The sequence below is a fragment of the Nyctereutes procyonoides genome, unplaced genomic scaffold (genome assembly GCF_905146905.1).
Source record: "Nyctereutes procyonoides isolate TBG_1078 unplaced genomic scaffold, NYPRO_anot_genome, whole genome shotgun sequence".
NCBI lineage: Eukaryota > Metazoa > Chordata > Mammalia > Carnivora > Canidae > Nyctereutes > Nyctereutes procyonoides.
In genome coordinates this window covers 19,603,675-19,631,154 of record NW_026575133.1, presented here as the reverse complement: position 1 = coordinate 19,631,154, position 27,480 = coordinate 19,603,675, and the positions used below count along the sequence as shown (strand labels likewise).

Here is a 27,480-nt window from a genome sequence, read left to right as displayed (position 1 = left end):
TGTGTGACTTGATTTGTCATTAAGTGTGAATGCAGCAACATCTTGGATCAGCTCAAAGCCACCCAACACCAAGTCTGTGAGAGACCCAGCCAAGATTAGCACTGATGACTCAACTCACTCTGACCAAAGACATGTGAGTGAATCTAGCCAAGAACAGAAGAAACATCCAGCTAACCTGGAAATTCGTGAGCACTAATGTATACCTAGTGTTTAAAGCCATTGACTTGGGTGGCAGGTGTGTTTTGCAGCAGTGGCTAAGTGGTACAGGAACTCTGCTCAGCCAGGCCAGAGATTTGGAGAGAGTAGTTCTCATTGAGTTCACTGGTGCCATTTTGGGGCGCAAAACATCAGATGAGGGCATATTCTCTCCTAAGACAGTGAGGAAACTCTCACATCTGTCAATAGACGCTGTGTTCTAATGCACTGGCTCCTATTAAATGTCCTGGGGGATTAAATTGGACTAATCCCCTGGCAAAATGGAAAGTCTCTTAGACTAATTAATTCATTCTTGCAGCAGATAGAAAGCTTTTGTTAAATAACAGTGACAACTGACATATACTGCATGAACTTATATCTCAGTCAGCTTCAGCGAATTAGGCCGGATTCATATGCACACAAATCTATGGATCTTTTTTAAAACTGTGACTTCATTTCTACTAGACAGCTCTCTTGTCTCCCTTGTGTATGGCTCCTTGAAGGTCACAAAGTAGAGGCTGAAGTGGCCAGCTATCATCTGCCATTTCCACATGTCCAGATGGAGCCAAATAGCTGCTTTTGTCCAGCCAATCCCCTCTGTCCTTGTTTTCTCCTTCAGTCTCAAGTTCAGAATATACAGATACCTTGTCATCTTGTAAGAGAACAGTATTCTGAATTTGGGGAGGGGGGGAGAGGAGTGGGGTTGATTCAAATGGGATTTTCAGAGTCCTTTAAGTTCAAAGAGGTTTTTGTCCTGAGAAAACTGTTTTCTAGGTTTTCCCCATGGCCAGGACACTCACACACACTCAATGCAACTACATTTTTAAATATTCTCTGTACCGGAAGAACTTGTCCCTGTGTGTTGTTGTAATGGAAGTGGGTATAAGACTTTGCCTTATCCATTAGCCAACTCTTGACTTCTTTTTTTTTTTTTTTCTTCTATCAGAGATGGTCTATTGGTAGCACATGAACTCAGCTCTTGAGTGTAGGTCAGACTTCTCAAGTCCTTTCCAAAGCCATTGGTTCCTGTGGGCTGGCTACTAAGGAAAAGTCTGAGGCCACACAGACCCTGGTGCCACTTGAGGAGCATTGGGCCCCAGAGTCTGGACCCCCCATGTTACCTACTTTAAGAAGCTTTTCTCTGTCCTCCCTATTCCCTCAACCTCTCTCCTCAAAGTAACGCCAACTCCTCAGTCTTCTCAAAGTACCTTATACCCCTTAATCCTGCTTCATAACTGGTTCACCGTCCAGTTCCCTTATCAGATGTTAAGTTCCTGGGAGGGTAAAGAATATATTATTTATTTCACATTCTTAGTACCAAGAGCAATGTCTGGAATATGGTTATAGAGATTCCATGAATGTTTGTGAAATTAAGCAACATACTCAATTTCAGTTTTAATGAGGGAGTGACCAAGCTGGCATCACTTCCAGAGAGACCTGAAAGGGAACAAGGTGAGACCCTGTGGTGGCCACAGAGGTGTGCCATTCAGATTCCTCTAAGAGAACCTGCTGCAGGAGCAGAGATGACGGACAGCCCGTATGCCATACACTGGCCCACCATGGCACTCTTGCAGAGGCCACACTTCCGCCAGCTGCCCTAAGCCAATGACAGCATAGCAAAGGTACCGGATCCCATCATCCACTCCTGCTGAAGTAAGATTCCTGCAAAGGGCCACCTTCATCTGGGGACTTTCTGTGAACCTGGCCAAGACTTTCTCAGAACTTTGCTGAGGCCCAAGACTCGTACAATCCCATCTTTCCTTCCCTTTCTCCTCTCATGAGTGTTTGACCTGCATTGCAGTATGATGGTTTTCCCTATCAACTCTCGCTTTCTCCTCTTTTATTCTTCACAGACATTTCCCTGAAAACATTTTTTGCATGTCTGATCCCATCTTGGTTTCTGCTTCTCAGAAGACCCCACTGACACAGGCATAGAAACAGACAAGGACAAGCAGTTGAGAGAGAAAAGTTCAGGCTTGCACTAGAGACAAAGTTTAGCCACCCCTGACTAAAGCCTCATCTGTACTTTAGAGCAGAGAAGTTGGCAGTAAACCTTAGATGAAACCTATACTAGGCCTGAATATGATTCACTACTTAGAGTGTGTATGTGTGTGATACGTGTGTGTGTGCATGTGTGCCAAAGTGAACTGTTTGTTCGGTATAAATTTATGTAATTCATACCGTAAAGTGGATTCCCTTTTCAGCTAATTTTTTTTTTTTTTTTTTTTTTTTTTTTTTTTTTTTTTTTTTTTTTTTTTGCTGTTGTCTTTGCGTCTTAAGCTGAAAAGAATAATTTTGAATCTTTTGAGGAGGGATACATAAGTTAGTTTGGATTCAAATGATATCTAAAAAGTAGAGGTAAGAAATTGTCATCTTAACAGTTGGAGTCAGAATTCCTCTTAGGGCAGGACTGCCTTTATTTAGGAGAACATTCTATGGGGATCCACTTTGACTGGAGGGGACAAGGCACCCAAAGTGTGGTCTCTAATCCTAGAAAACCATGGCATAGCTAAATCCGTCTACACAAGGAAGGCTCAGGAGTTTGGGAGTGGGGTAAAAATCAAAGAGATGTCTAAAGAAGTTGAGAGGACATTTTTAGGCAGCAGGACAGATGGGGAGCCTGCAGAAAAGTGACTGGCGGGGTTTCCAGGGGCAAGTTGCTTGTGTTGCTTCAAAAGTTACACTCCTCCATCTTCACAAACCTTCTAGGACTTATCACCACATAAGTGACTTGTTTAAATTAGGAGACAGGAAAGTTGAGGTGAGACCAGATAGCCCTAGGAGATGAGGGCACTGGGAGCACAATGGTTCAAATGTGCAATTGCCATGAAGTCAGAAACTGGGAATTCTCAGTGCTCTTGAGTTAGCACTGCTGTCTACAGTGGTTCAAGTTGGGTCTGCCCCAGGGTTAGGAAATAAATTTTTATTTGGGTGACTACACCTATTCAGGAAATACCAGCTAATTTACTCACCATACAGCACCCTCCCATAGTCTGTCTCCTTTTAGGCAAACATTCAAACATTCACCCTATTATCTGCAATGAGTATCCCCATAAACCCTTATCATAGTACCATATGTTAGTCTCGAGGTGTTTTGGGAGTTCAAGGCCTTGCTCACAGCTATGTAGATAGTAGACAAAAACTTGTTAATTTTTTACTTGCTATCACTTGAGAGGTCCCCTTTGTATATTTCTCCCACCCTCTCTTTGATTATAACGTGGGTGTGTGTGCACATGTGCACATACATGTATTTGTGCACAAGAGTCCCGGGGCATTTGGGAAAAGAAGAAATGCCTTTGCAGAGTCTTGAACCTCAGCAGCCGTTACACAACACAGTGATGAATCCTAGCATCCTGGAGCAGGAATGGTGAGGCTGGCCGAAGGCCACTGAAGAGTCCAGTCGACCAAGAGGGACACATGAAAAATTTTACATCGTGATGCCCTTGGGAAAACCTAGATCCGCCAAGAAATAGTCTGTGACCTGGGGCAAGTTGTGACCACTCTGTGCTGCAGCTGCTTCCCCTGAAAATGGGGATAAGAGCACTGACTTTATAGTGTATTGTCAGAATTAACTGAGTAATGCGCATAAAGCGTTTAGAATAATGCAGGGCAGGCACACTGTAAGCAGAATGCAAATGTTAGGAAAAAACAAAAACAATACAGAGGAGGCAGTCAGTTGCTTTCTGAAAGACCCTTTCAGAGCAGGATGAACCACAGAGTTGATACAATCAGCTTTTAACATCCAACCTTGAAAAAAAGAAAGAAAGTCCTGCAAGAAATAGGTTAAACAACACAGACTCAAAGTGAATCATTTATACATGGACTGGTTCATCCTTTCAATGGATATCAAACTCCCACCTAAAGGGCCTCTAGAAATAGAAATATTTCCTAAAAATTTACTGAGATCAGATATAGGTAAATGATTTAAGAAAACAACTTCCCTGAAACAATTAAAGCAATTTGCAAACTGCTTCATTATGATGAAAATGGATATCCTTCCTAACAAAAGGGTTTTTAACAGATGTATTTTTAAAGATTAAATTCTTTTAAAACCCTTTGTTCCGTCTTGTTACTTGAGTCAATTTGCAGGCAATCTTTTTATTCATTTATTTTATTATTCACTATTCACCATTATTAGTGTGTTATAGAAAAGTTCCAAGAGGAATTCATAGTAATTATAATTAAAAACATTTATTAAACACTCAACATGTATTAAGCATTGCATAATCTCTTTACAGGGAAATTCGGGGCTTAAAATTATTTGATGCATACACTGATGACACCAAAGTTTACATGTGTAACCCAGACCTCTACCTTCAGCTCAGTGTTTGTGTATATAAGTTCTCACTTATATGGCAATTGGATGTCTGATGAGCATCTCAAAGTTGATGACTAAATCTGACCTCCCTCCTGGAAACTGTTCCTCCCAATGTAGTCCTCATTTCAGCCAATGGTGTCTCCATCTTTCTAATTGCTCCAGCCAAAGCCCCAGGAGTCCTCCCTTCCATTCGAATTTTCATTCCTCCTCCACATACAGTATCCACATGTGTTGCAGGAGTACGCCCTGACTGGGTTATGCCAATGCGCACATTCCATTTCTCAGGCCACAGGCCAATCAGAGTAAATCTCAGGGATTTCATTTGGGAAGACAGGGAGGAAGATGCACTTTTTGTGAAAAGAGTGAATGTGAAAGAGAAGGTCTGTATGGTCTTAATTATGGTAAGTTAACTGGGAGAGGAGCCAGCCTTGGTATAAAACTAATAGATACCATAGACAAGAGAGCATGGGAACAGGAGAAAAATGGCTCTGAAGAGGTCATTAAGTTGTTGGTTCAACAAAACCTGAAGCTTCCCCATCTCTGGGCTTTCCAATCATGTGAGCCAATCCAGTTCCTTGTTGTTTAAGCCTGTTTGAATTAGAGCCTTGAGTTCATGCAAGTGGAAGCATCCTGATGAGTACGGATTAATGATTTGCAGAACAAGTTTACCTGTGTTGATCAACTTGTGGGTACTTTGGTGAAGCACAGAATGAAAAGCATTTTCACATCTCTGTGGCTTTGTTCGCTCTTTCTGGAGTGCCCTACCGCCTCCATTTGCCATGTCCTCTTGGCAAATCCTCACAAACCTTTCAAAACCTAGCACAGGTGGCTCTTTCTCTTTTCGGATATTAGTGATTGGACATGTAATTTTAAATGTAATTGGACATGTAATTTTAATGTAACTGAACAGTAATTTTAAATACCAGACTCTAGCGGAGTAATCATTCTTTCCATTAATAAGATGGTTACTGGCATCCCACTACATGCCAGGCATTTGCCAGCCACATACAACATGTAAGCCCCCTAAGGAGAGATATGCAGACAAGTAAATAGGCAATTACAAATTTAGAGAAATAAGTGCTGAGATGGGGTAAGTTCTGGGTGCAGCAGTAATGTAGTAGGGGAGCCTCTCATCCAGTCTTAGGGGGTGTGGAAATGGAAGTGAAGGAAGTCTTCCTAGAAGAAATGATGTCTACACACAGATTTAAGAAGCAAAAGGAGTTCAATAGGCAAGAAGACAGGAGAAAGGACCTCCCGAGGGAGAGGAAGAGTTTGTGTAAAGGTCCAGCAGCATCTGAGATTAGGGAAGCTTTGAGGACAGTGCTGGAATGTTTATTTCTAGAAGAAACGTGGTGAGAGATGATGCTAGAGTCCTCAGTTCAAAATTAGACAAGAGGGTCTCATAAGGCTCACTGAGGGTTGTGGATTCTTACCTGGGGACCATTGGGAGGATCTTTGATTTGTGCTTTAGAAAAATTAAAAAGGCTGCGGAGAGGAGAGGGGCCTGGGGCCACCCCACTGTGAGCAGAAAGACTGGTCAAGAAGCATTGGATCTGCTCAGTCCTTGTCTCTTTATGTGTCATTTTTCCTGAGACGTCTGATTAGATGCAGACACAGAACGTAAAGACGATGGGAAAGTGGCAATGGTTGCTACTCGCCGTGTGTTCACCCCAGGAGGGGGTCATCTTAAGGAAGTCTGCCTTAAGTGATCAGAATGACACCAGTAATCTTAGCCATGGGCATGATGTCAGTGCCAAGTAAACAATATTCCCAAGCTCAAATGCCCCGGAACGTGTAGCAGACTTCAATAGTCATTTGTGGTTCTTTGGATCAACTCCAAATTTTGGATTTTAATCACATTATCCAAAAGTTACATGGGGAAAAAAAGACATGACAACAAAGAAATGATTGCTTCACTATGAGATTTTATTAGTAGTAAGATACGTGGTGGCCACAGGTCTGTGATTCTTAACATGGGGTAAGAGTAAGTAAAATATCTTCCCTCACGGTTTCTTTACTACAGAAGTTGAATCTGCAGAGAGAAAACAACAGAAAAATCAGCTTTTCTTGGTGCACAGCTTGTGCACTGAGCATAAAGACAGCTTCTCTTCTCCCTGTTGTGAGTGAAAACCGTTCCCTGTGCCTGAGACCAGACATTGGCCAAGGGAAGACAGACCTCTTCTGTATAAAGGACTGAATTCTCTTTTCCAATGTTCTTTCATAGCTGTGCAATAGCAGAGAGAGGAAGCATCACTGGATGCCCCTAAGGACAGGGAGCGTTCATTTGTCATATCCTGAAGCACCTACTAAGCACTGGGCACATTGTTAATCAGTGCATGATAAGAAATCAGCCAGGGATTTCAGAAATCCGAGGGAAATTTCTGAGGTCCTGGTGTTACATTCACTAGGCATTCTTATTTAATTCAATAATTGAGTTGAAATGACTAGCATTACTCATTAAGACTGAACAAAAGTTAGCTTGCTTGGGAGCTAATTTTCTTTAATAACATATATGAACCTATGTAAAGTGCCTGGGACATAAAAGGTGCTCAGAAGGTGCTCTTGTCTTCTCATTTTCATTTTCCTCTCTGTGGTCTGATAGCTGGCACACTCACAAATAGGAAATTAAAGGTTAAACACTAATACTGATAAAGGACACAAGAAATGAAGGGCACACACGATCTATATATGAATAAAGTTGAACTGAATTTTTTTTCGTGGTAGTTAAGAACTTGCTGGAGTCCAATTTGCTGCCTACAAATTATGGCACTGAGGCTTCATTTAATTGTCTTTAATGGAAATAAGAATAGTGCCCCCATTCCATCACCACCATCAGTAGAGTAAGCATAGTCATTACCCCAATTTACTCTCCTGTTTCTTCATAATCTCTAATCTCTAATCCTTCTTGCCCCCTCCCATCCACCCTCCCCACCATACAACTCATGACTTGCTGTCAGACACATAACACAAAGCACAGTTACCAAACAAAATCACTCTTTTCACCTTAGTGACATGAAGCCAGATTCTCAACTTAACACTTAACTTGCATCAAATGACACATGCTCATTGACAAATCTCTCAAAGTTATTCCCTGAAAGTTCTATTCTTTTTTTTTTTTTCCTAAAGAAACAGAAGGTAGTAGGGAAGCAAATGTGGCCTTGGCTTTGGAGAACTATCATCAGAGGTTTAACCTAACGTAGACTTCCAGTGGGAGTAGCAAAGGTGACTTGTTCTCTTTGGATTTTTGGATTTTTATTTGGGATCTTTGGATTTTTATTACTTACACTTTTCCATCATTTCTTTCCACTGTGATCTTGGATGCTCCCACTCTGGGTAGAGTTGGGTTGATCACATTGTTGTACCAAACAAATTTAACCTTCTGCACATCTCCAACTTCCACATCAGAGTCAAATTCATTGGAATGAGTGCTCTCTGGTTGGAGAGTGCCCCTTGAGAATTGAGAAGTTAATGAAAACATACATGAAGATACAAAAATATACATATAAATCTGTACATATATGTTTCTAAAACCAGGTTATGATGCATCTCTAGTAGGATGATTGACAGTACACTTGCCACTCTCATGTATTAAATAAATGCAGACATGCATGCAACTCAGTGGCAGGTCATTTGCCAACATTAAGTTGTATTACCTTAAAGTCATCCTTACTATAATAAAACTTAATACGTTTTAGACACAAACCTCCCACAATTTAATAAATGGTGACATCATCGTATCATGTTTTCCTAGTTGTTTTGTGGACAGAATAATTATTTACTGATTATAAATCAGATGCCAGGGATCAAGGCAAACATCAGTGGTTTTCTCAGGAAATAGCAGAGAAAAAATTCAGAAACAGAATTCTGAAATGTATTAAGGTGCAAGCTAAAAAAAATCTCTTCCTTGGAATGACATGTGGTGGTACTATATTCCCATATAGTTACGGATAAATGCTTATGTGCATCACATGCATTATATGTGCAAAAGATTACAGCATTTAAAAAGTGGATAATATTTTACTCACTTGAAAATTTCATACTGTTTAGAATTTCCTTTATTTCCAAACAGAGAAACTAGCATGTGTCCTGTAACCTTCTTCCCAGACAGTGTGACAGCTACCTTATACCTCCAACCTGCGGGGAAAAATATTTGCAAACTGTCAGCTTATAGAGAAGATATGTTAAAACCAGGCTAACTTGGATGCCACTGCTGCTGATTTTTGAGTAATTTATATATAGTATTGGTTGTTCTTCTAATCAAATAGTGTCCTTCCTCTCAATGTTCAGAAGACAGGTGTGGGGCCTCGGGAGGAGCATGGAATCTTTCCAAAGTCGATACATCTCAAGTAATATATGTAAGTCATATATTTTGCTTTCAATTTCTTAACTTAACAATTTATTTTTGAATATTAAAAGAACTTTATCTTAAAAGAAAGTAGGAAAGAGGTGCCTGGTTGGCTCAATCAGTTAAGCTTCCAACTCTTGGTTTTGGCTCAGGTCATGATCTTGTCACAGCCATGAGATCAAGCCCTGTGTCTGTCATTGAGCTCAGTGTTGAGTCTGCCTGGGGATTCTTTCTCTCCCTCTTGCTCTGCCCCTCACTGGCTTGTTCTCTCCTTCCCTCTCTCTCTCTCTCTCTCTCTCTCTCTCAAATAAAATAAATAAAACCTAAAAATAAGTGGGAAAATGATAGAGTATGACATTTTCATCAATTTATTTTCTTTTCTTTTTAAGATTTTATTTATGTGAGAGTGAGAAAGAGAAAAGAAGTGGGGGGAGAGGCAGAGGGACTAGCAGACTCCCTGCTGAGTAGGGAGCCCCATGTGGGACTCAATCCTGAGATTATGACCTGAGCCAAAGGCAGATGCTTAACCAACTGAGCCACCCAGAAACCCCTCAATTTAGTATTTTCACAAGTTATCACATTTTTAGAGTCTTGTTTTTTTGTCTAAATTGTCTACATTTATTTTTAAAATTCTGTAATTCAGCTTTCCCTTGCCATTAGAAATATATTAATTTATGGCAACCACTTTGTGGTACTAGTCAAGATTTAATTAGCAGTTTATGTCATTTAGAGCTAACCTGGGCCAAATTGAGAAGGGGATATAACTGGGCTTTAGTTTTTACAATGCAACCAACCCCCCTGATTCCCATCTAAATAGTTTCCTCCCTCTGTGACTCAGGAAGGAGCATGCCTCACCACTGCTGCAATGGTGATTAATTCCTATCACCTCCAATTCCTATCACCCACAGAGTCTACTACCCTAAACAGCTCTTAAATCTCCCTGCCATTCCCACAACCTCTCCCATCTCTCTCCTGGATTACTTTTCTGCTTGTACAAAACCTCAGAATTTTGCTTTAGTGAAACTTCCGACTGAATTGGAAGAGTCTGGAGTGGAAGAAGTCTCCCAAATTCAGCACCAGAATTAAATATGAAGAAGTTAATTTTTGTATCATTGTTAGTTCGGGTCTCCAAATTCTGCTCCGTTACCTCAATTAGCCAGAGTTGCATTGAGCACAACTTTTGAAAATTTTTCCATGTTGGGAAGGAGTGTTTACAACTTTTGTACAGAGGAGCAATTTCACACATTTTCACCAAACATGATAATACAGAGCTTATGAATTTAAAGCAACTATAGTAGAGACTCACGGGCAAAATTGCTGGCATCACCAGTGTCTAGATAAAATATCTGGTTCACTTTGTCAGTTTTTCCAGGAAATCTGTCAGCATAATGACCCATCTGTGGGCAGCCTTCGCTTGGGCAGGGGAAGCACTTGTTCTAGGGAAAATTAGCAAATGATGAATGAGGACACTCTTTCTTTTAATAGTGCGCCATCTTTTTCCACATGTTGTTATAGTTCGAATATTCTAAAGCCACTTGTGTCTTGATGGCAAAAGCCAACTTTCATTATGTGTCAGCAAAAATTAAAAATGCATTTCATTAGTTACAATGACAAATCAGAGACTTTACTATTAAATAACACAATACTAACAAAAATATAAAAATCATACAAAAACGGAACTTAAATATGTATTTATGCAGATATTTCAATCTTTTCTCTTTTGCCTCTGTAAGCTGCTCAGACATCCTCCTGCCTATAGGTGGTTAGAATTTATTTTAGAAAGATTGCCAAAGAAAGAGCAGGGAGTGATATGCAAAATAGGACCCATTAGAAGTCAGGTTTTTCTCACATTTTTTAGCTCCCACTTAGCATATTAAGTTCTGAAGGATTCACCTCTCAGAATTCTCCCAATGTGAGCAGAAAAAGCCCCAGTTGGCCCTTAAGTCTTAGCTGTGAGGTTGGGGTTTGGAGAAGATATATAGAACTTAAGAACATGTCCTCTTTCAGGGCCAGGAGTTATGGGAACAAGAGAGGAAAAGGGAGAAACAGAGTTGGAAAGACATCAAAATTGTTTTTTTGGAGGGGCAATCCTGCTCCACAATGGAGACCAGGGCAGACTCCTGAATCAATGAACTAGATGAGGACTGGGCCAAGTCTCAGAGTCTGCATCCAGCAAAAGCTAAGGAGAGACTGAGCTGGTCTAGGAAGAAATGGCCAGAGCTATATGGAAAAGTTGGCCAAGGCAGAAGAGTAGATGTGCCTAGACATTATATGCAGAAGCCAGCCCCATATCTGTCAATAAGCAGGCCCCCAAGTCCTTCTGTCTGCCCTATACACTCACTGACCACCACCACCATGATCATCGTACCCAATACCAGCTTAGACACAAGATGATGGAGTCCCAAGGCTGAGAAATATGCAAAACTGAGAACTTTTTCTTAAAAAGTGTCTGAGCATCACCTAAAAGGACTATTTATATTACTGAATCAGACTGAATTTTAACTGAATGAAACTTAAAGTTTCTTTGCTTATTTTCCCCATTACCTAGAGATTGAGGATCCAGGAAAAGATAAAAACAAAGTTAGACCAAAGAAGAAGGATGGTTTTCTTACGTACACAAGCTATACTGTAAATAAACTATGCACTTCCCCCAAATATATACAGTCAACAGTTGTTGAATGCTCATTATTATATTTTAGATTCCAAACTTAGGTATTAAAACATATCATCTCATTAAATCCTCCCGCCAAACCTATGGAGTCTACCATTAATATTTACATTTAGAAATGAAAAAACTGCCTTAGAGAGGTTGAGCATTTCTCCCAAATCATTCAGTCATTTAATGATGAAATCAGATTTCAGATCTTTTCTCTTCAGCACTAAGTTATACATCCTTGATAATTATGTCTTTACCTGGCATCTTACTTAAAATGTTACTTATGAAATGACATAAGTTATGTATTTTTATTTGAAAAAAATATAGTGAAAGGAAAATCAAGAAAAAATAACAGGCAATAGATATATCATTTTCAAGATCACATTTGAGGATTCTAACCCAGATACCTAGCAAATACGAAACAAGATGAAAACTCAAAAGCAAGCAAGCAAACAAACAAAAACTTAGCAATTATGAGATTGCACAGAAATATCCAGATGCCCATAATGATATAGTTTTGTATGATCAGTTTTAAGACAAGTTTTCCATATTTATTGGCATCCTATAGCCATAGCTCAGATTTCCATAGCCTTTTTTTTTTTAGTTATAGTTATTTCTAAAACAAGTTTAAACATTTGCCTGATACATACTGAAGTGATAGTGAAGAAGGTAGACATGGAACATTTCAGAATACAAGGCCATTTCTCTGACGTTCTCCAATGCCTCATCACTATTACCATAAATATGTATGTCATCTATACTTCAATTAAAAAAATAAAAGTATGTATAATTAAAAGTATAAATAGTGTGGCAATCATATAGAGGCATTCACTGAATGCATGTCATATACAGTGAACTACACCCGTCATGAGAAGTGATGGCCACAAAATTCTTTAGGTTCAAAGTGGAGTCTACTTACTGCAGTGAAAACACTGTAAGAGGCACAAGGGAATCCAGCAAAGCCGTCGGGGTTGAGGATGCTATCAGAGTAATACTTGTAACTTCTTAAGTGATTACAGGCCACAAAGTCACGAGTCCCTTTGAAATCAGACAGTATACATCAGCAACAGAGTTTATTTTTCCAAGTTAATGTTCTGATTAGAACATGGTTGTTGAATAGATTTTTCTAATTAGTGTGAACTCATGGTGGTCACAGAACAAAATCATCTATGAAGCATATTTATGATTTGTGATGCAATTAGAAGTTAAATACTATTTAAGATTTTAATAGTAATTCCATAGATAAATGAAACGGAAAAATAACTTTAAAAGAAGGAGATCGGTCCACATAGGTATAAGTACAAATTAGTAAAGAATTCCCTGAATTAGATCCTTAGAAAGTTGGCTACAAATACATTTTCTTCCTATAATCTCCTCATGCCCACTTTCCCCAGTGAAAAGCCTGCATTTTGGGTTAAAAGTCCTTTGTTATAGAAAATGTGAGACCCGTGCCAAAATATCCAGCAAATTTAGCAAAAAAGTGAAACAAATTTTCCCATAAATCTCTTCATGTACGTAATGGTTTTACCTTCCCAGATCCCATCTATGTCAACAATCTGAGAGAGAATATTCTTCTGACATCCAGGCATTTCTTTTCCTCCATTTGGAAAGAAATCTAGGTGGCCTACAGTTTGACTCATTCCAAACCCTGAGGAATATTAAAATATGAGAAAGTTGATGTTAATATATAGACTCAAAACATTCTAAAACACTCTAATATATGGACTCAAAAAACACTCACGCAAGATGAATTGAAGAACTCACCCATGTTGGGGATTATAGGGGCAGCATCTGTGTGAATTACATCCACAAACTGGGCATCGCTGGGGTCCAATCGGACTAATTCGGGTGTGCCCTCAAAGCAAGGTTCAGCTGGATCCAACCCTAAAGTAAATAGGACATGTCATGTTAATATCAGTGTACACCCATATTTACCTTTCTTCATTAATTACCTACCCAAGTACAAGCACGGTGGGAACCATGACTTATGCCTGGAAAGAGATAAGCTAGTTCTTCCCTACCTTCTCATTTTCTTATACTTTCTGTGTCTAATTTTCTATTTGCATTACAATGAGTTTTTCTCGAACCATGGAATTTGGCTCTACTTATGAATGCTTAGTCACTGGGACAATCTTGGTTACTAGCAGCAGTTACAAGGAAAGAGACAGATTCTGGGAGACTCCTAAAAGCTGTTCAGGATAAAAGAGTTCCTTCCCATTCCCCTGTAAAATCCTATGAGGGCAAGAACTTTGATTGTCATGGTCGCCAGGACCATCGCTTCACAGACAGTGCCTGGCTAAGCAGGCTCTTGTAAACATCCACAAATAATGAGAAAGAATGTTCTCTCCAGCAAATTAATGATAGACATCCAGATGTCCCCAGCAATCCAAATGTGACCAGTTTATCCAAAGTATCAACACAAAAATCAGGTCAGAGACAGAGTGGGAAGACGGAAGGGGAAAGTGGTTGCTCCCTGAGATGTTCACCTCTCAAACCCAGGATAGCAAAGCCTACAAGGTTGCTTTAGGGCCTGAGTATACAACATGTGAGCCCATTGACCAAATGCAAACAGTCTGAGATTTGTGAAATGGTATTTTTTTTATCTAACTAGCAGCATGCAGAATCGGTCAGCCCAGCCAAATCATGTGTCCCCTGCAATTCTTGACTTGTGGTGGATAAGGACTGGGATAATTATCATTTGCTATCAAAGTAGGTTATAATTAATTATATATTTTTGAGTTCTTTGAGTTTAATTCTATTTATTATCTCTTCTGTTATTTATGCTATTTATTCTATTTTTAAAAAGATTTTATTTATTTATTCTTGAGAGACACACAGAGAGAGGCAGAGACATAGGCAGAGGGAGAAGCAGGCCCCCTGCAGGGAGCCTGATGTGGGACTCGATCCTGGGATTCCAGGATCATGTCCTGAGCCAGAGGCAGACACTCAACCGCTGAGCCACCCAGGCGTCCCTATGCTATTTATTCTATTCATGAAACTTATCCTTTGTGAATTCCTGACAATAGAGAAATAGTGTAAATAAGACCCCCCAATGCTGTCAATTCAAATTTTAGTCACATGCAGTATTTGTGTGTGTGTGTGTGTCTGCGCGCGCGTGTGTGTGTGTGTGTATTAGGGCTCTGTAGGCCAAAGATCAATATTTTAAAAGTTCACAAAGCCTCAGAACACACTGGTTTCTGATCATGTGGCCCAATCCAGAAAATGCCAAATTTCCAAACTTCTAGATTGCATAGGCTACATTTAGCCCCAATGTTTCCATTTTTACTGTTTTGACCAACCTGTGATTCGTCCTGCAGTGCCATTGAGCCTCCTTCCTGCTTCCCCAGCTGCGTGGGATCCCAGGCTGTGGCCAATGATGTGGACGTCAGAAAGCGAGTACCCAAATGCTGACTGTTGGAAAGAAAACTTCTTCAGAATGTTTTCTAATATTGCAAATTTCAGGATGGCCACAGTAGGAGATGTTCACAAAACTTGAGTTTTAGGAAGACATGCTGCCCTTTCAAGGCAACTAATTTTCATGACATTTTTTCAGGTATTATAGAAAATGGCAGTGGTCAAATGCTTAAGCTGATGGAGGTCAGACTCTCTTTCGTTGTTTTATACGTAGAGGAACCCTTGCTGGGGATGAGGAATTACTATCCAGAGGTGGTGAGCAAGTATATGGGTTAGCAGATAAAAATGAAAGCCATTACTTAAACACATTCCAGTTTAACATTATTTTAAGGTCTTAGTTACCAAATCAGGTTAGCTTGTTGTCTTTGTGCTTCTATTAAAAAAATAAAAAACAAAAACAAGGCAATTTCGTCTTGAAGTTGACATTACCAGACTAAATTGGTTTTATAGATGGTAAAATTAAAAGGAATACTGATGGGATTCAGTGGAAACAACCTACCTGTTTGATTGAGTAACATCACCTAAAAATACTAGTTTATTGGCTTTAATAGGCATATTGATGAAGCCCAAATCTAGATTGATTGAATGGCTAATGGAATGATTTTGCTTTTTTCTTTTCAACCACAGGGAAAGTCAAATCTCAGTGGAGGGATGTCTTCAGCAATTGTCATACCTACAGTACTTTTTTTCTTTTTTGAAGAGACTCCAGAGAGCAATGTGCATGGGCTTTTATAGAACCTGGAGATAGTTACCTGAAGAACTTCAACAAAATATGCCACTTCTGCCCCCACGATCCGGACGTTCTGCGAGGCCTGAGTGTAACCAGTTCGGGAGCCACTCTTCCAGTCCACACAGATGCAGTTCACACTTTCCACTAGAAACATTTTCTGATGCAAAAGACACAATAAATAGGTCAATAATTCTGAATCTTTATTAATTAGATTTAACACATTTGAGAATGAAGGTAAATTCCCTCCATGACCTTTACAATATCAAGCTTGTTTTAACCCCAAAATAATGAACAAAACTTCTAGTCTGTTATGGATATGAAATCCCTTTTAAAGTTTAACACTGGCTCCAAGTTGAATGTTTGGCCATAACGGGAACTGGATTCTTGGGATCTCTACTGTAATAGAGGTGTAGACATTTGTTGCAGGAAAGAGTGTATAAAATGTGGTACAGTGGATTGTCTCATTAGAGCATCATAAATGTCATGAGCCTACATTTTCCCTTACTAGAATGCACCCCAGGATATTGCCTGTTTTGCTTACTGCTCTATCCTCAGTGCCTCAGTGCCATATCCTCAGGCTATGTTAGGATTCTTTCAAAGAAATATACTGAAGGTAAATGAGCAAGCTTTTCCATGATGGAAAGACTAATCAAAGTGTTTGGATGAACATATTTTACTGTACATCAGATGAGTCATAAAAGCATAACCTACCAGATATCTACTTGAAGCTTTGGTTGATGCAGGTCAATGATAGTTTCATGAATGTTAGATCTGGCAGGAATTTTGTTTGTTTGGGTATGTGCATATTTATACATATCTCCACCTTTTTTTCCAAGAGGACTTTCAGAAGAATGAACCAATCTTACAAATCATCTCCAATTTTTTTATTTAGCAGATAGAAGTCTCCAAGAGGGAAAATGATGTGCTAATGTCATGGTTGGCTAATGATAGAGTAAGAACTAGAGTCTAGGACCTTTAACCTTCTAGGTCAATCCATTCGTTTCTCCATCATAAAGCAACCATGTTGTCAAAACCAAATCATACAAGAAAAATAAATCTGCTTTGGTGATTTCAGAAATAAGCTGTGTACATATATCTAAAAGTTTACATTCCCTTTGAACTAAGAATCACCTAGTCTTTTTCTTTTACTGTTGTATGAAAATCTATTACCACCCTCTCCTCAATAATCATCAGCTTAAATTATTTTAGAAGACAAATTAGGGTTTTACTGATTATTCTTAAACTTGGGAAGTGAAGCCTGCTTATTTTGACTGTCTTCAGTATCAGTGGATAGTCTCTGGGTTTGATTCAATCTAGCCTTTGGCTTGAGTCATAGACAGGTCTGAATTTAAAGTGTATAGGAGGATCTTTGTGAATCAAGGATAAAGTTCCCCCAAGCACTAGCAATTGCTAGGAAAAATTGTTCTATTTGATTTTCTGTCTTTTAATTCTCCATTATCATGGGGCATGTAGCCAAACGCAAATTAAAGAAAATTGGATCCTGTGGTTGAAACACCAGAAGCTGAAAATGAAAACCAACAGCTTTCCTAGATATTGCTACAATAGGAGATCAAAGACTAGAAAGTGAAAGTCAAAGGAAAACAATTAGTTTGGACAAAATAAGTTATCTTAGTTCTTCATATAGAAATGAAATCTGAAAAAAATTTAAGTTATTAAAAATACAGTTAATATTGCATCAATATGGCAATATTTGTTGCTAAAATTTTGAAATATCTCAGCTTTAGTTATTAAATAAGCACTACTTAGAGCCACCAAATGCTTGCCAACCTTGCTGCCCTGACTGTTCCAGGATTCCTCCACCCCCTACTACCTCTTGTACCTCCCTTCAAAACCCCAGGCCCAGCAGAGTCAGGTGATCCTCCAGTGTCATGATGGCTGGCATTTGTCTTGACTGGTTGGGGCCTGTGCCTTCCCCATTCCTAATCATCACTCCGGAAACAATCTTCCCTTAATTGATTACCTTGTCTCACCTTGCACATGTTGGCCAACCAGCTTTCTTCTCCCTTGTCTATGAATCCATGAATAATAAAGCGTGTTTTTCTATCTGTTTTGAAATTGGAGCTTGTGATAATTGATGGATCTGCAGTAAGTTCCTATTTGGGGAAGAAAAGTGTTTAATGTCAAGTTTCTTATGGTGTGCAATAGAACCATTTGTACCTGGAGGGAGATGGCGGGTAGGAGAAGACCATCAAGACTTGAGATCCTTGTGAATAAGGATCCTATTATAGGGAAGCTGTTTGCAATCATCAAGTTCCAGACATCATAACATTTCTGCAGTTGCCCCACTCAGGATAACTGTCTGCTATAATGTTGATGCAGGGGTCTTGTCTTCACATAATGGAAGGCTTTGTGTGTGTAGTAATACTTTTATCAGACAAAATAGACTTTAAAACAAAGGCTATAACAAGAAAGAAGGACTTTACATAAAGATAAGGAGGCGTATCCAATAAGATACAACACTTGTAAATATTTATGTACTCAATATAGAAGCATCTAATTATATAAAGCAAATATTAATAGATGCAAAAGGAGAAATTGACAGTAATACAATAATAGCAGGGAACTTGAACACCCAATTTACATCCAATGGATAGCTCTCCCAACAGAAAATCAATAAGGAATGAGTGATCTTAAAAGACACATTACAACAGATGGATTTAACATATATTTACAGGATATTCTATCCCATAAAAGCAGAATACACATCCTTCTCAAATGCACGTGGACACTTTCAAGAATGAGTTACAGGCTAGGCCACAAAACAAGCCTTGATAAATTTAAGAAGATTGAATTCATATCAAGCATATTTTCTGACCATACTGATATGAAACTAGAAATCAATTACAAGAAGAAAAGTGTTAAAAACACAAACATGTGGAGACCAAATTCTGTGCTACTAAACAACTGATGGGTCAAGGAAGAAATCAAAGATATAGTTAAAAAATTATCTTGAGACAAGTAAAAAGGTAAAGACAATGTTCAAAAATATATGGGACACAGCAAAAGCAGTTCTAAGAGGGAAGTTTTCAGTGATACAGGGCCACATCAAGAGATAAGAAAAAGCTCAAATAAATAATCTAACTTCATGCCTAAAGGAACTAGAAAAAGAAGAACAAAGTTAGTAAAGGAAGGAAATAATCAGAGTGAAAATAAATGTAACAGAGACCTAAAAAAAAAAAACAATAGAAAAGATCAGTAAAACTAAGAGCTATTTCTTTGAAAGATAACTAAAATTGATGAAACTTTAGCCAGACTAAGAAAAAAAAGAGAAGGCCAATAAATAAAACCAGAAATGAAAGGGAGTTACAACTGAAACCACAAAAATACAAAGGATCATAGGAGACTACTACTAACTGTTATATGCCAACAAACCGGACAACCTAGAAAAAAATGAACAAATTCCTAGAAACATGAAATCTTTCAAGACTAAATCAGGAAGAAATATAAAATCTGAACACACTGATTACTAGTAAGAAAACCGAATCAGTAATTAAATTTCCCAACAAACAAAAGTCCAGAACCAGACATCTTCACAGGTGAAGTCTACCAAGCATTTAAAGAAGGTAATACCTATTTTTTTCAAACTATTCTAAAAAACTGAAGAGAAAAGAATGCTTCTAAACTTATTATACAAGGTTTGCATTATTCTAATACCAAAACAGACACACACCACAAGAAAATTATAGGCCAATATTCCTGATAAACATCGATGTAAAAATCTTCAACAAAATATTAGCAAACAGAATTCAACAATATGTTAAAAGGATCATGTACCACAATTAAGTGAGATTTATTCCAGGCATGCAAGGATAGTTTAATAGCCTTATATCAATCAATGAGACATATCACACCATGTTTAGGAAAACAAATAATGGATGGATCGATGGATACAGAAAAAGCAGTTGATAACATACACCATCCATTTATAATAAAACCTCAATAAATTGGGCATAGAAGAGAAGTGCCTCGACATAATAAAAGGCATATATGATAAACTCACAGTTAACATCATACTCAACAGTGAAAAGCTGAAGGCTTTTGTTTTTCTAAGATTAGGAACAAAACAAGGATGCCCACTCTTGCCACTTGTATTCGACATAGTACTGGAAGTCAATAGCCACAGCAATTAGGCAAGAAAAAGAAATAAAAGTCATCTAAATTGGAAAAGAAGAAGTAAACTGTCACTATTTGTAGATGACAGAATATTATATATAGAAAACCCTAAAGTCTCCACCAAAAAAACGACTAGAACTAAAAATTGAATTTAGTAAGTTGCAGGATACAAAATCAATATATAGAAATCTTTTGCAGGGACACCTGGGTGGCTCACCAGTTGAGCGTCTGCCTTTGGCTCAGGTCATGATCCTGGGATCCAGGATCATGTCCTGCATCTGGCTTCCTGTGAGGAGCCTGCTTCTCTCTCTGCCTGTGTCTCTGTGTCTCAGTCTGTGTCTCTCATGAAAAAATAAATAAAACACAGAGAGAGATGCAGAGACAAAGGCAGAGAGAGAAGCAGCCTCCCTGCAAGGAGCCTGATGTGGGACTTGATCTCAGGATTGTAGGACCACACTCTGAACTGAAGGCTGACGCTAAACTATTGAGCCACTGAGGCATCCCCATCTATTGCATTTCCATACACTAATAATGAACTATTAGAAAGAGACATTAAGAAAACAATCTCATTTATAATTGCATCAAAAAGAATAAAATACCTAAGAATAAATTTAACCAAGGAAGTGAAAGACCTATCTTCTCAAAACTATGACACTGATGAAGAAAATCGAAGGCAACACAAATAAATGAAAAGACTACAATGCTCATTTATTGGAAGAATTAATATTGTTAAAATGTTCATGCAACCCAAAGCAATATCCAAATTCAATGCAATCCCTATAAAAACATCAGTGACACTTTTCATAGAATAGAACAATAATCCTAAATTTGTATGGAACCACAAAAGACCCTGAGTAGCCAAAGCAAATCTTGAGAAAGAAGAACAAAGCTGTAAGTATCATGCTTTTGATTTCAAACTACATTACAAAGCTATAGTAGTCAAAACAATACGGCCCTGATACTACTACAAAAACACGGATCAATGGGACAGAATAGAAAGTCCAGAAATAAACCCACATTTTAGGGTTAATTAAACTATTACAAAGGAGGCAAGAATATAGAGTGGGGCAAAGACACACTCTTTAATAAAAAATGGTGTTGGACTGCCACATGCAAAAGAATGAAACTGGAACACTCTCTTATACCATATACAAAAATACACTCAAAACATATTAAAGACAAAATGTAAGATCTGAAACCATAGACCCCTTAGAAGAAAACATAGGCTGTAAGTTTTTCCATATAGTCTTAGCAATATTTTTTTATCTGTCTCCTCATGCAAGAACAATAAGAGCAAAAAGTTTTAAAAAATGGGACTAGAGAAGACTAAAAAGTCTTTGTAAGCAAAGGAAACCATTGACAAAATGAAAAGGCAATCTACACACTGGGAAAAGATATTTGCCAATGATATATTGGATTAGGGCTTAACATCCAAAGTATATAAGAACACATACAACTCAATATCAAAAAACAGATTAAATAATAGGCAGAGGATCTGAATAGACATTTCTCCAAAGAAGACAAACATATGACAAAAGGCGCAGGAAAAGATGCTCAACACCACTCATCACCAGGGAAATGCAAATCAAAACCATAATGAGCTATCCCCTCACACCTGTCAGAATGGCTGTTATCAAAAAGACAAGAATTAACAAGTGTCGGTGAGCACATGGAGAAAGAGGAACCCTCATGCACTGTTGGTAGGAATGTAAATTGGTGCAGTCACAAATAAAAAACAGAATGGAGGTTCCTCAGAAAATAAAAATAGAACTACCATATGATCCAGCAATTCCACCTCTAGGTTTTTATCTAAAAAAAATGAAAACATTAATTTGAACAGACATTTGTACCCCTATGTTCATTGCAGTATTATTTACAATAGCCAAGATATGGAAGCAACCTGAATGTCCATTGATAGATGAACTGGATAAAGACAAAGAAGTATATATCGGAATATTTCTCAGCCATTCATGGCAACATGGAAGGACCTAGAAGGTCTTATGCTAAGTGAAATAAGTCAGATAGGACAGATACCATATATTACTTACATGTGAATCTAAAACACAAAACAAATGAATAAACAAAATTCATAGATACAGAAGGCAAACTGAAATGATAGCCAGAGGGGATGGAGGTGGGGAGGGGTGGTTGAAATTGATGAAGGGGATTAAGAGATACAATCTTCTAGTTATATAATAAATAAGACAGGAGGATGCATGGCATAGGGAATATTGTTAATATTACAACAACTTTGTATGGTGACATGGTAACTAGACTTGTTGTGGGGATCATTTCATAAATTTATATATTGAATCACTATGTTGTACACCTGAAACCTGTAATGCCATAATGTACATCAATTATTCTTTAATAGAAAATAAAGTGAATCTAAATTAAAACAAAAAGAGAATAATATTAAGTTAATGGACTTTTTATAAACAAGTTAAATAAAATAATACTTAGCCTCATTGCCCCAAAAGTTTACAAAGATGCAAATTCCACTAATTTGTTCACTTTAGAAAACTTAAAAATTTAGTGTTCTTATTACAAAAAAATGGATAGAACTTAGTTCTGAAAACATTGAGTTCTCTTACTTGAAAGTTATCTGGGTTCTCGTTAGTGTATAGGAGTAAGCGGGTATTGACATCTTTTGGAGCCCAGGGCAATATTTTGAGGGGTCTCTCCGCAATTCCTGCCCATGGGGCGTCATCACTAAAACAGCCAAGTCTTGGGAAGCAGACTTCTTTTCCTGCAAACACCCAGAAGCGTTTCAAGGATGTTAGTTTAATCAGGATGCTCTTTTTAATAGTCTTTCTGACAAAATATGAGTTAAATTACATCTTGTGGGATATTTGCTTTCTCCGCATCCCCAGGCATCTTTCTATCAATGTACTCACAAAACAGCTTCAGTGTCCCAGCTAAAAATAGGCTTCTGCTCCTCATTTTTACAATGTATGACCACCTCACTCCTCTCATCTCTGTCCGGTCCGATGTTGGGACCCAGTTTAGCTCCTCAATGTGAATATCTTCCTTGGGCCAATGGTGCCCAAGCAAAGAGCAGCCTTGCGTCCCCAGGTGTTGTTAGAAAGAGGTGAAGATTTCAATTCATTGCAGTCATCTTGTGTGTTGGTTAAGTTTCATGCAAATGCCAAAACTTTATACCTTTACCTTGCTGAGTATTTAGGTCTCTGACCTATGTTTGAGGAGCATCTGGATTCCCATGATGAAGAAGCTGCTCATGAATAATCAAACAGAAAATCCATGGTTTGACACAACTCTACGCTTGAATGTTAACCGGTAAAAGAACAACACAAAGGAAGGGAGGTCCAAGAGGATAAAGTCTGTATTAACAGTAGGAGTAGGAGTAGTAGCTGTTGTGGGTGTGGCATTCTCAAAAAGTTACGATGTGCCAGGGGCCAGGCAAATGATTTACAGGACTTGTTTCATATAAGTCTCATAGTTGTCCTATGTTGGGGGTGGTAATTATGTCCATTTCACAGATGAAGATAGTGAAGCACAGAGAGGCTAAGAATTTGGCTCAGATGTGGCCAGTGGGACCAAGTATCAAATCCCACACTTGACTCCAAACCAGGGTTGCTAGATTAATAAAAATCAAAGTCAAAAGTGAGTTTCAGATAAATAATGAATACTTTTTAGTATAATATTGTCACATACTCATTGTTTATCTGAAATATTTGTTGTTTATCTGAAATTCTAATTTAACTGAGTATCTTAGATTTTATCTGCAACCCTATTCCAATTGCCCCTGCTTTCCATCATGCATCCTTTTTGCTCTTCTCCTGATCCCATAGTGGCTAGAATTCAGCCATCATAGACTTTCTTGAAAGCAGGAAATCTCTTCCAGCACTACACGAGTATCTTTTCTTACCTACTACTGCTCCCAGCAGCAGTGATAGTGTCCAGATTAGCAGCATCTAAATAAAGTTAAAAATATGATTGAGCCAGACTAAATAAGTTTTTAAAAGATTGGCATAATTCAAGTTCAGTTAGACCTCTGGGGGTAATTGGTAAATTCTCATCAGTTAGGTTTGGAAAACATGTTCCTGACTCACCGTGGCAGTTCCGTTGGGTTCCACGCACAACCAGATAGCACCCGAAAGTTCCTTTTATAAGCAAACCTTATCTCTTTGAGAAGTTCCGTGGAAAAGTGGCATGAAAAGAGAGGAAGTTCCAAGTGTGTGTTTCTAATTTTAATCATAAATAAACCAAGACTGATAGCCTAGGTCAAGTTTTCCACAGTACTTGTGGGAAGATGAGAAAAGGGTTCATACAGACTGTTCTCTTTCAGTGAGGTTACATAATGCCCAGAATCACCATCATTTCATTGTAGTGAAGGATTCTGGTCTGCCTCTTTTTAGTTTACATTTCTCTGTGCTGCTTTGTGGATACATGTAAAACTAAGTTGTTTTCACAGATTTGATAGCAGCAGGCTTGAAAACAAATACTAAAAGCTTACCAGTTCAAGTAGTTTTTGTATAACCTTGCCTTACCCTCAAAAGCATGAAATTACAAGCAATGCTTCAAGAGGGTTCATTCCTTTTAGGAAAGCAGTTGATATTTTATTTTGATAGTCTATAGAACTAGTTTATTTCTCAACAATAAGACAAAGAAAAGAATAAATGAACTGACAAAAGGAGCTGGGGGTGCTTCAAGGAGCAAAGAGGTGAAATTGGTGATCTCACCATGAAATACAATTGAGAATAAGAGTGAAAAATAAAATTCAACTTGGAAAAAATGGTCTGGGAAAAATAATCTGAAAGAGTAGTATTTGATAGAAAAGAATTGAAATGTTTTCAGTTGGTGATAGATTGCTTAAAATAAAATTTAAAACTACTGCAATGGGATACCATAATTTTAAGAGATTGGAGCCATTCAGCCTGATACCATCACAGATATAAGCTGAATCATATGAAATTGCCACATTTGCAGGTCAAAAATGGTCAAAGAATAATTCAATTCATTGACAGTTTACAAGTACAGAAAAAAAGCAAGGACATTATTTGTGTATGAGGGAAGTTCAAAAAAATTGGGCAAAGAGATGTTAAAATCAGGACAGAAGACACCAGGAAGGGATTCCATGGATGGGAGTCAAGCCAACTCCCCACAGAATCCTTCTTGTCTCAGCATTTGACCTCCTCCTTGGGGATTCTTCTGATTAAGTTGTTTCCTTCTCTCTTCTGAGACCATCTCTTTTTCTGAACTTCCCTCATTTGACACCCATCACAATCAACTATGGGCCATAAACTCTGAGAAGAATAGAATTCTCTGGGTCTTGTCTCTCCTCAACATGGAGCCCACTTGGTACATAGCAGCCCTTAACACATCTCTGTGGGATGAATGAACAAATGAAGAAATGAATACGAAGAGCAGTCTAGTTTGTGTAATTGCTCTAGGATAACTACCTCCACTGTAAACAACTATAATTCTCTGAACCTTTTTTTATTCAAAACAAGCAAGCAGACAAAAAAAAAAAATAAAAGAAAGAAAGAAAAGAAAAAAAGAAAAAGAAAAAGAAAAAAAGAGTGAGCCAGTGTTAACTCTGGGTTTTACTATGAAGTAAACTACATTCTGTGTGAATTACCAAATAATTCACTCCAGATTTCCAGGTTGGTATTTTTGATAATACAAAGTTTAATCCATAATTTGAGTGACCTTTATTCAATATAGGCTATAGAATTAGGACTAAAAATTGCCAAATTCTGAAAGTGAGACTAGAGTTCGGGGGGGGGGGAATTATTTTATAAACTGAAATAGGTTGAAATTTTAGAATGTTTTGGGAAGATCCAATTTCCCAAACCATTATACAAGTTACAAAGGGAATTGTATCAGCAGTCTATCATGCCAGCTCTGGGAGAATGACTTCCCTTAAACTCAGTCTGACTGAACTCTTAGGCTGAGTTATAAAATTTAATGAACCATATTGCTTCCTTGAGATCACTAACATGTGATCTAGGAACATCTAGAGTACATGGCGGAGATTGCTTGCCTCTTCCTACAGAAAATAACACTAGACTTTATTACCTGATCCCCTTTGCAGGGAGATGGGCCACATCATCAACTTCTGGCCAATGGGATGAGAGTGCACAGATGTGCACCAGTTCCAGTCCTGTTCACATAACCCACTCATAATGCTCCATGCGCCTTACCTTTCATCGCTTGATGTAGACAAGTACAGTGACCTTGAAGGCCGTGTGTGGAAGTTGGCAGAGCCACGAGATGGAAGGAGCTTGGTTTTCCTCCTTAATGGAAAGCCTCCCACAAATCACAAACATCCATTTTGACATTTACATGAGCAGGAAATAAGTTCCTATTGTTTTAAGCTACTGATATTTCAGGTTATAACAACTAGCATTAACTTAACCAATAGATATTATTTTGTTGTACAATGATTTCTACTTTCAAGGACAGTTCAGGTACCAAACATTGAATTCTTGGCTGTACATTTTACCATGAGATTTGGATGATACTCATACATAGCATATTTTTTCCTAATTTTTGGTTTTAAAAATCCCTTTCCTACTAGTTCCAGAATTATAAAAAGTGATTGCTAAATTCTTCACTCTGTTTTTGCAGAATTTTAATTCAAATGGGCATTTTTCAATTTAGTCCTTGATGGTGACCATTGTTTTACAAGTAATATGAAGCCACATAATATCCCAGGGTTTAGTGAAAATTCACCCGGTATTGTCTGGGTTTCCAGACACAACTTAAGTGTAGTTGGAGCAGTTCAGTTTGCTGAATACATAGGAAATAATCTAGAACTGCTAGATTGGTGGGTGGGTTGGAGTTGTCACCCAATCTCTGCTTTCCATCAGCCTTTGCTACACCTTATGTCTCGGGCCTGTGGGCTAGGAGGTGGGTCCTGTAAAAGGATGATGGAGATTTGGCATTCCTCCCCAGATATCTCATGACATTGAAAGTGGACTGTAATAGAAAAATAATCTCATGTCTCTGGAATTCACCAGAGCATTACCTAACATTGACTCAACTTTGACTCTAAAACCTTGGACATTTAAAAATAAAAGTGTCAAACTTGGAAGTTTCTAATCCAGTAGGAATGTTTGCAGAGGAGTTAAATATTGACATATGCTTAGGCTCTGAGTCTAGGAACCTTGCGATATCCAACTCAACTGAGGGAAAGAAAAGCCCTAGGACATCTGCGTGGCCAGATAGGCAGCATGTTAGGTGAACAGGGTCTCATTTACTTAACCTTCAGAGAACCTGTCCTGTCCTGCCTTATCCAGTTCAGCCTACGGCCAGGGCCATCAATGGGAGGGAGAACATGCTCACCTGAGGATGTCAAACTGCTCTGAGCAGAAGAAAAATGTCTCACGCTATCCAGAACAACCGTCTTGCCAAGTGTGAGGGGGTTTATTTCAGGCAGACCCAAAGGAATGAAGTTATAGTCAACCCTCCTCCATTATACATGAAGATGGTTTACTTTGTGGCATAGAATAACAGACATGCCTAATATTTTATAATGTTAATTATTTAGTTTTACATACAAGTTTTTTCCTTTATTCTCCCATAGAACCTGTGTGGAAGCTTTAGTTATTTTTCTTGTGAAAGTAGTGCTTAAATTCAAGAGAGTTTAAGCAAACTACCCAGGGTCACACGGTTGGTAATTAGTGGAGCTAAGTCTGGAAGGACAAATTCTTTCCACCAGC

General features: G+C 38.3%; 1 protein-coding gene across 2 annotated transcripts; it reads right to left on the bottom strand.

The window, feature by feature from the left end:
- Positions 1 to 6,481: 6,481 nt before the first annotated feature.
- On the bottom strand, positions 6,482 to 23,727 carry PNLIP (pancreatic lipase). Of its 2 annotated transcripts, none has more exons than XM_055300253.1 (12): positions 23,682 to 23,727; positions 22,372 to 22,541; positions 17,650 to 17,772; positions 15,681 to 15,815; positions 14,814 to 14,925; positions 13,279 to 13,398; positions 13,043 to 13,162; positions 12,434 to 12,552; positions 10,165 to 10,294; positions 8,539 to 8,647; positions 7,798 to 7,962; positions 6,482 to 6,545 (listed from the first exon to the last, which is right to left on the bottom strand). In XM_055300253.1, the coding sequence occupies exons 1-12, from the start codon at positions 23,725 to 23,727 to the stop codon at positions 6,482 to 6,484; spliced, it is 1,413 nt and encodes a 470-aa protein (XP_055156228.1). The 2 variants fall into 2 exon arrangements, with proteins under 2 accessions (XP_055156228.1, XP_055156229.1); XM_055300254.1 differs by having other exon boundaries at positions 22,387 to 22,541.
- Positions 23,728 to 27,480: the final 3,753 nt, after the last annotated feature.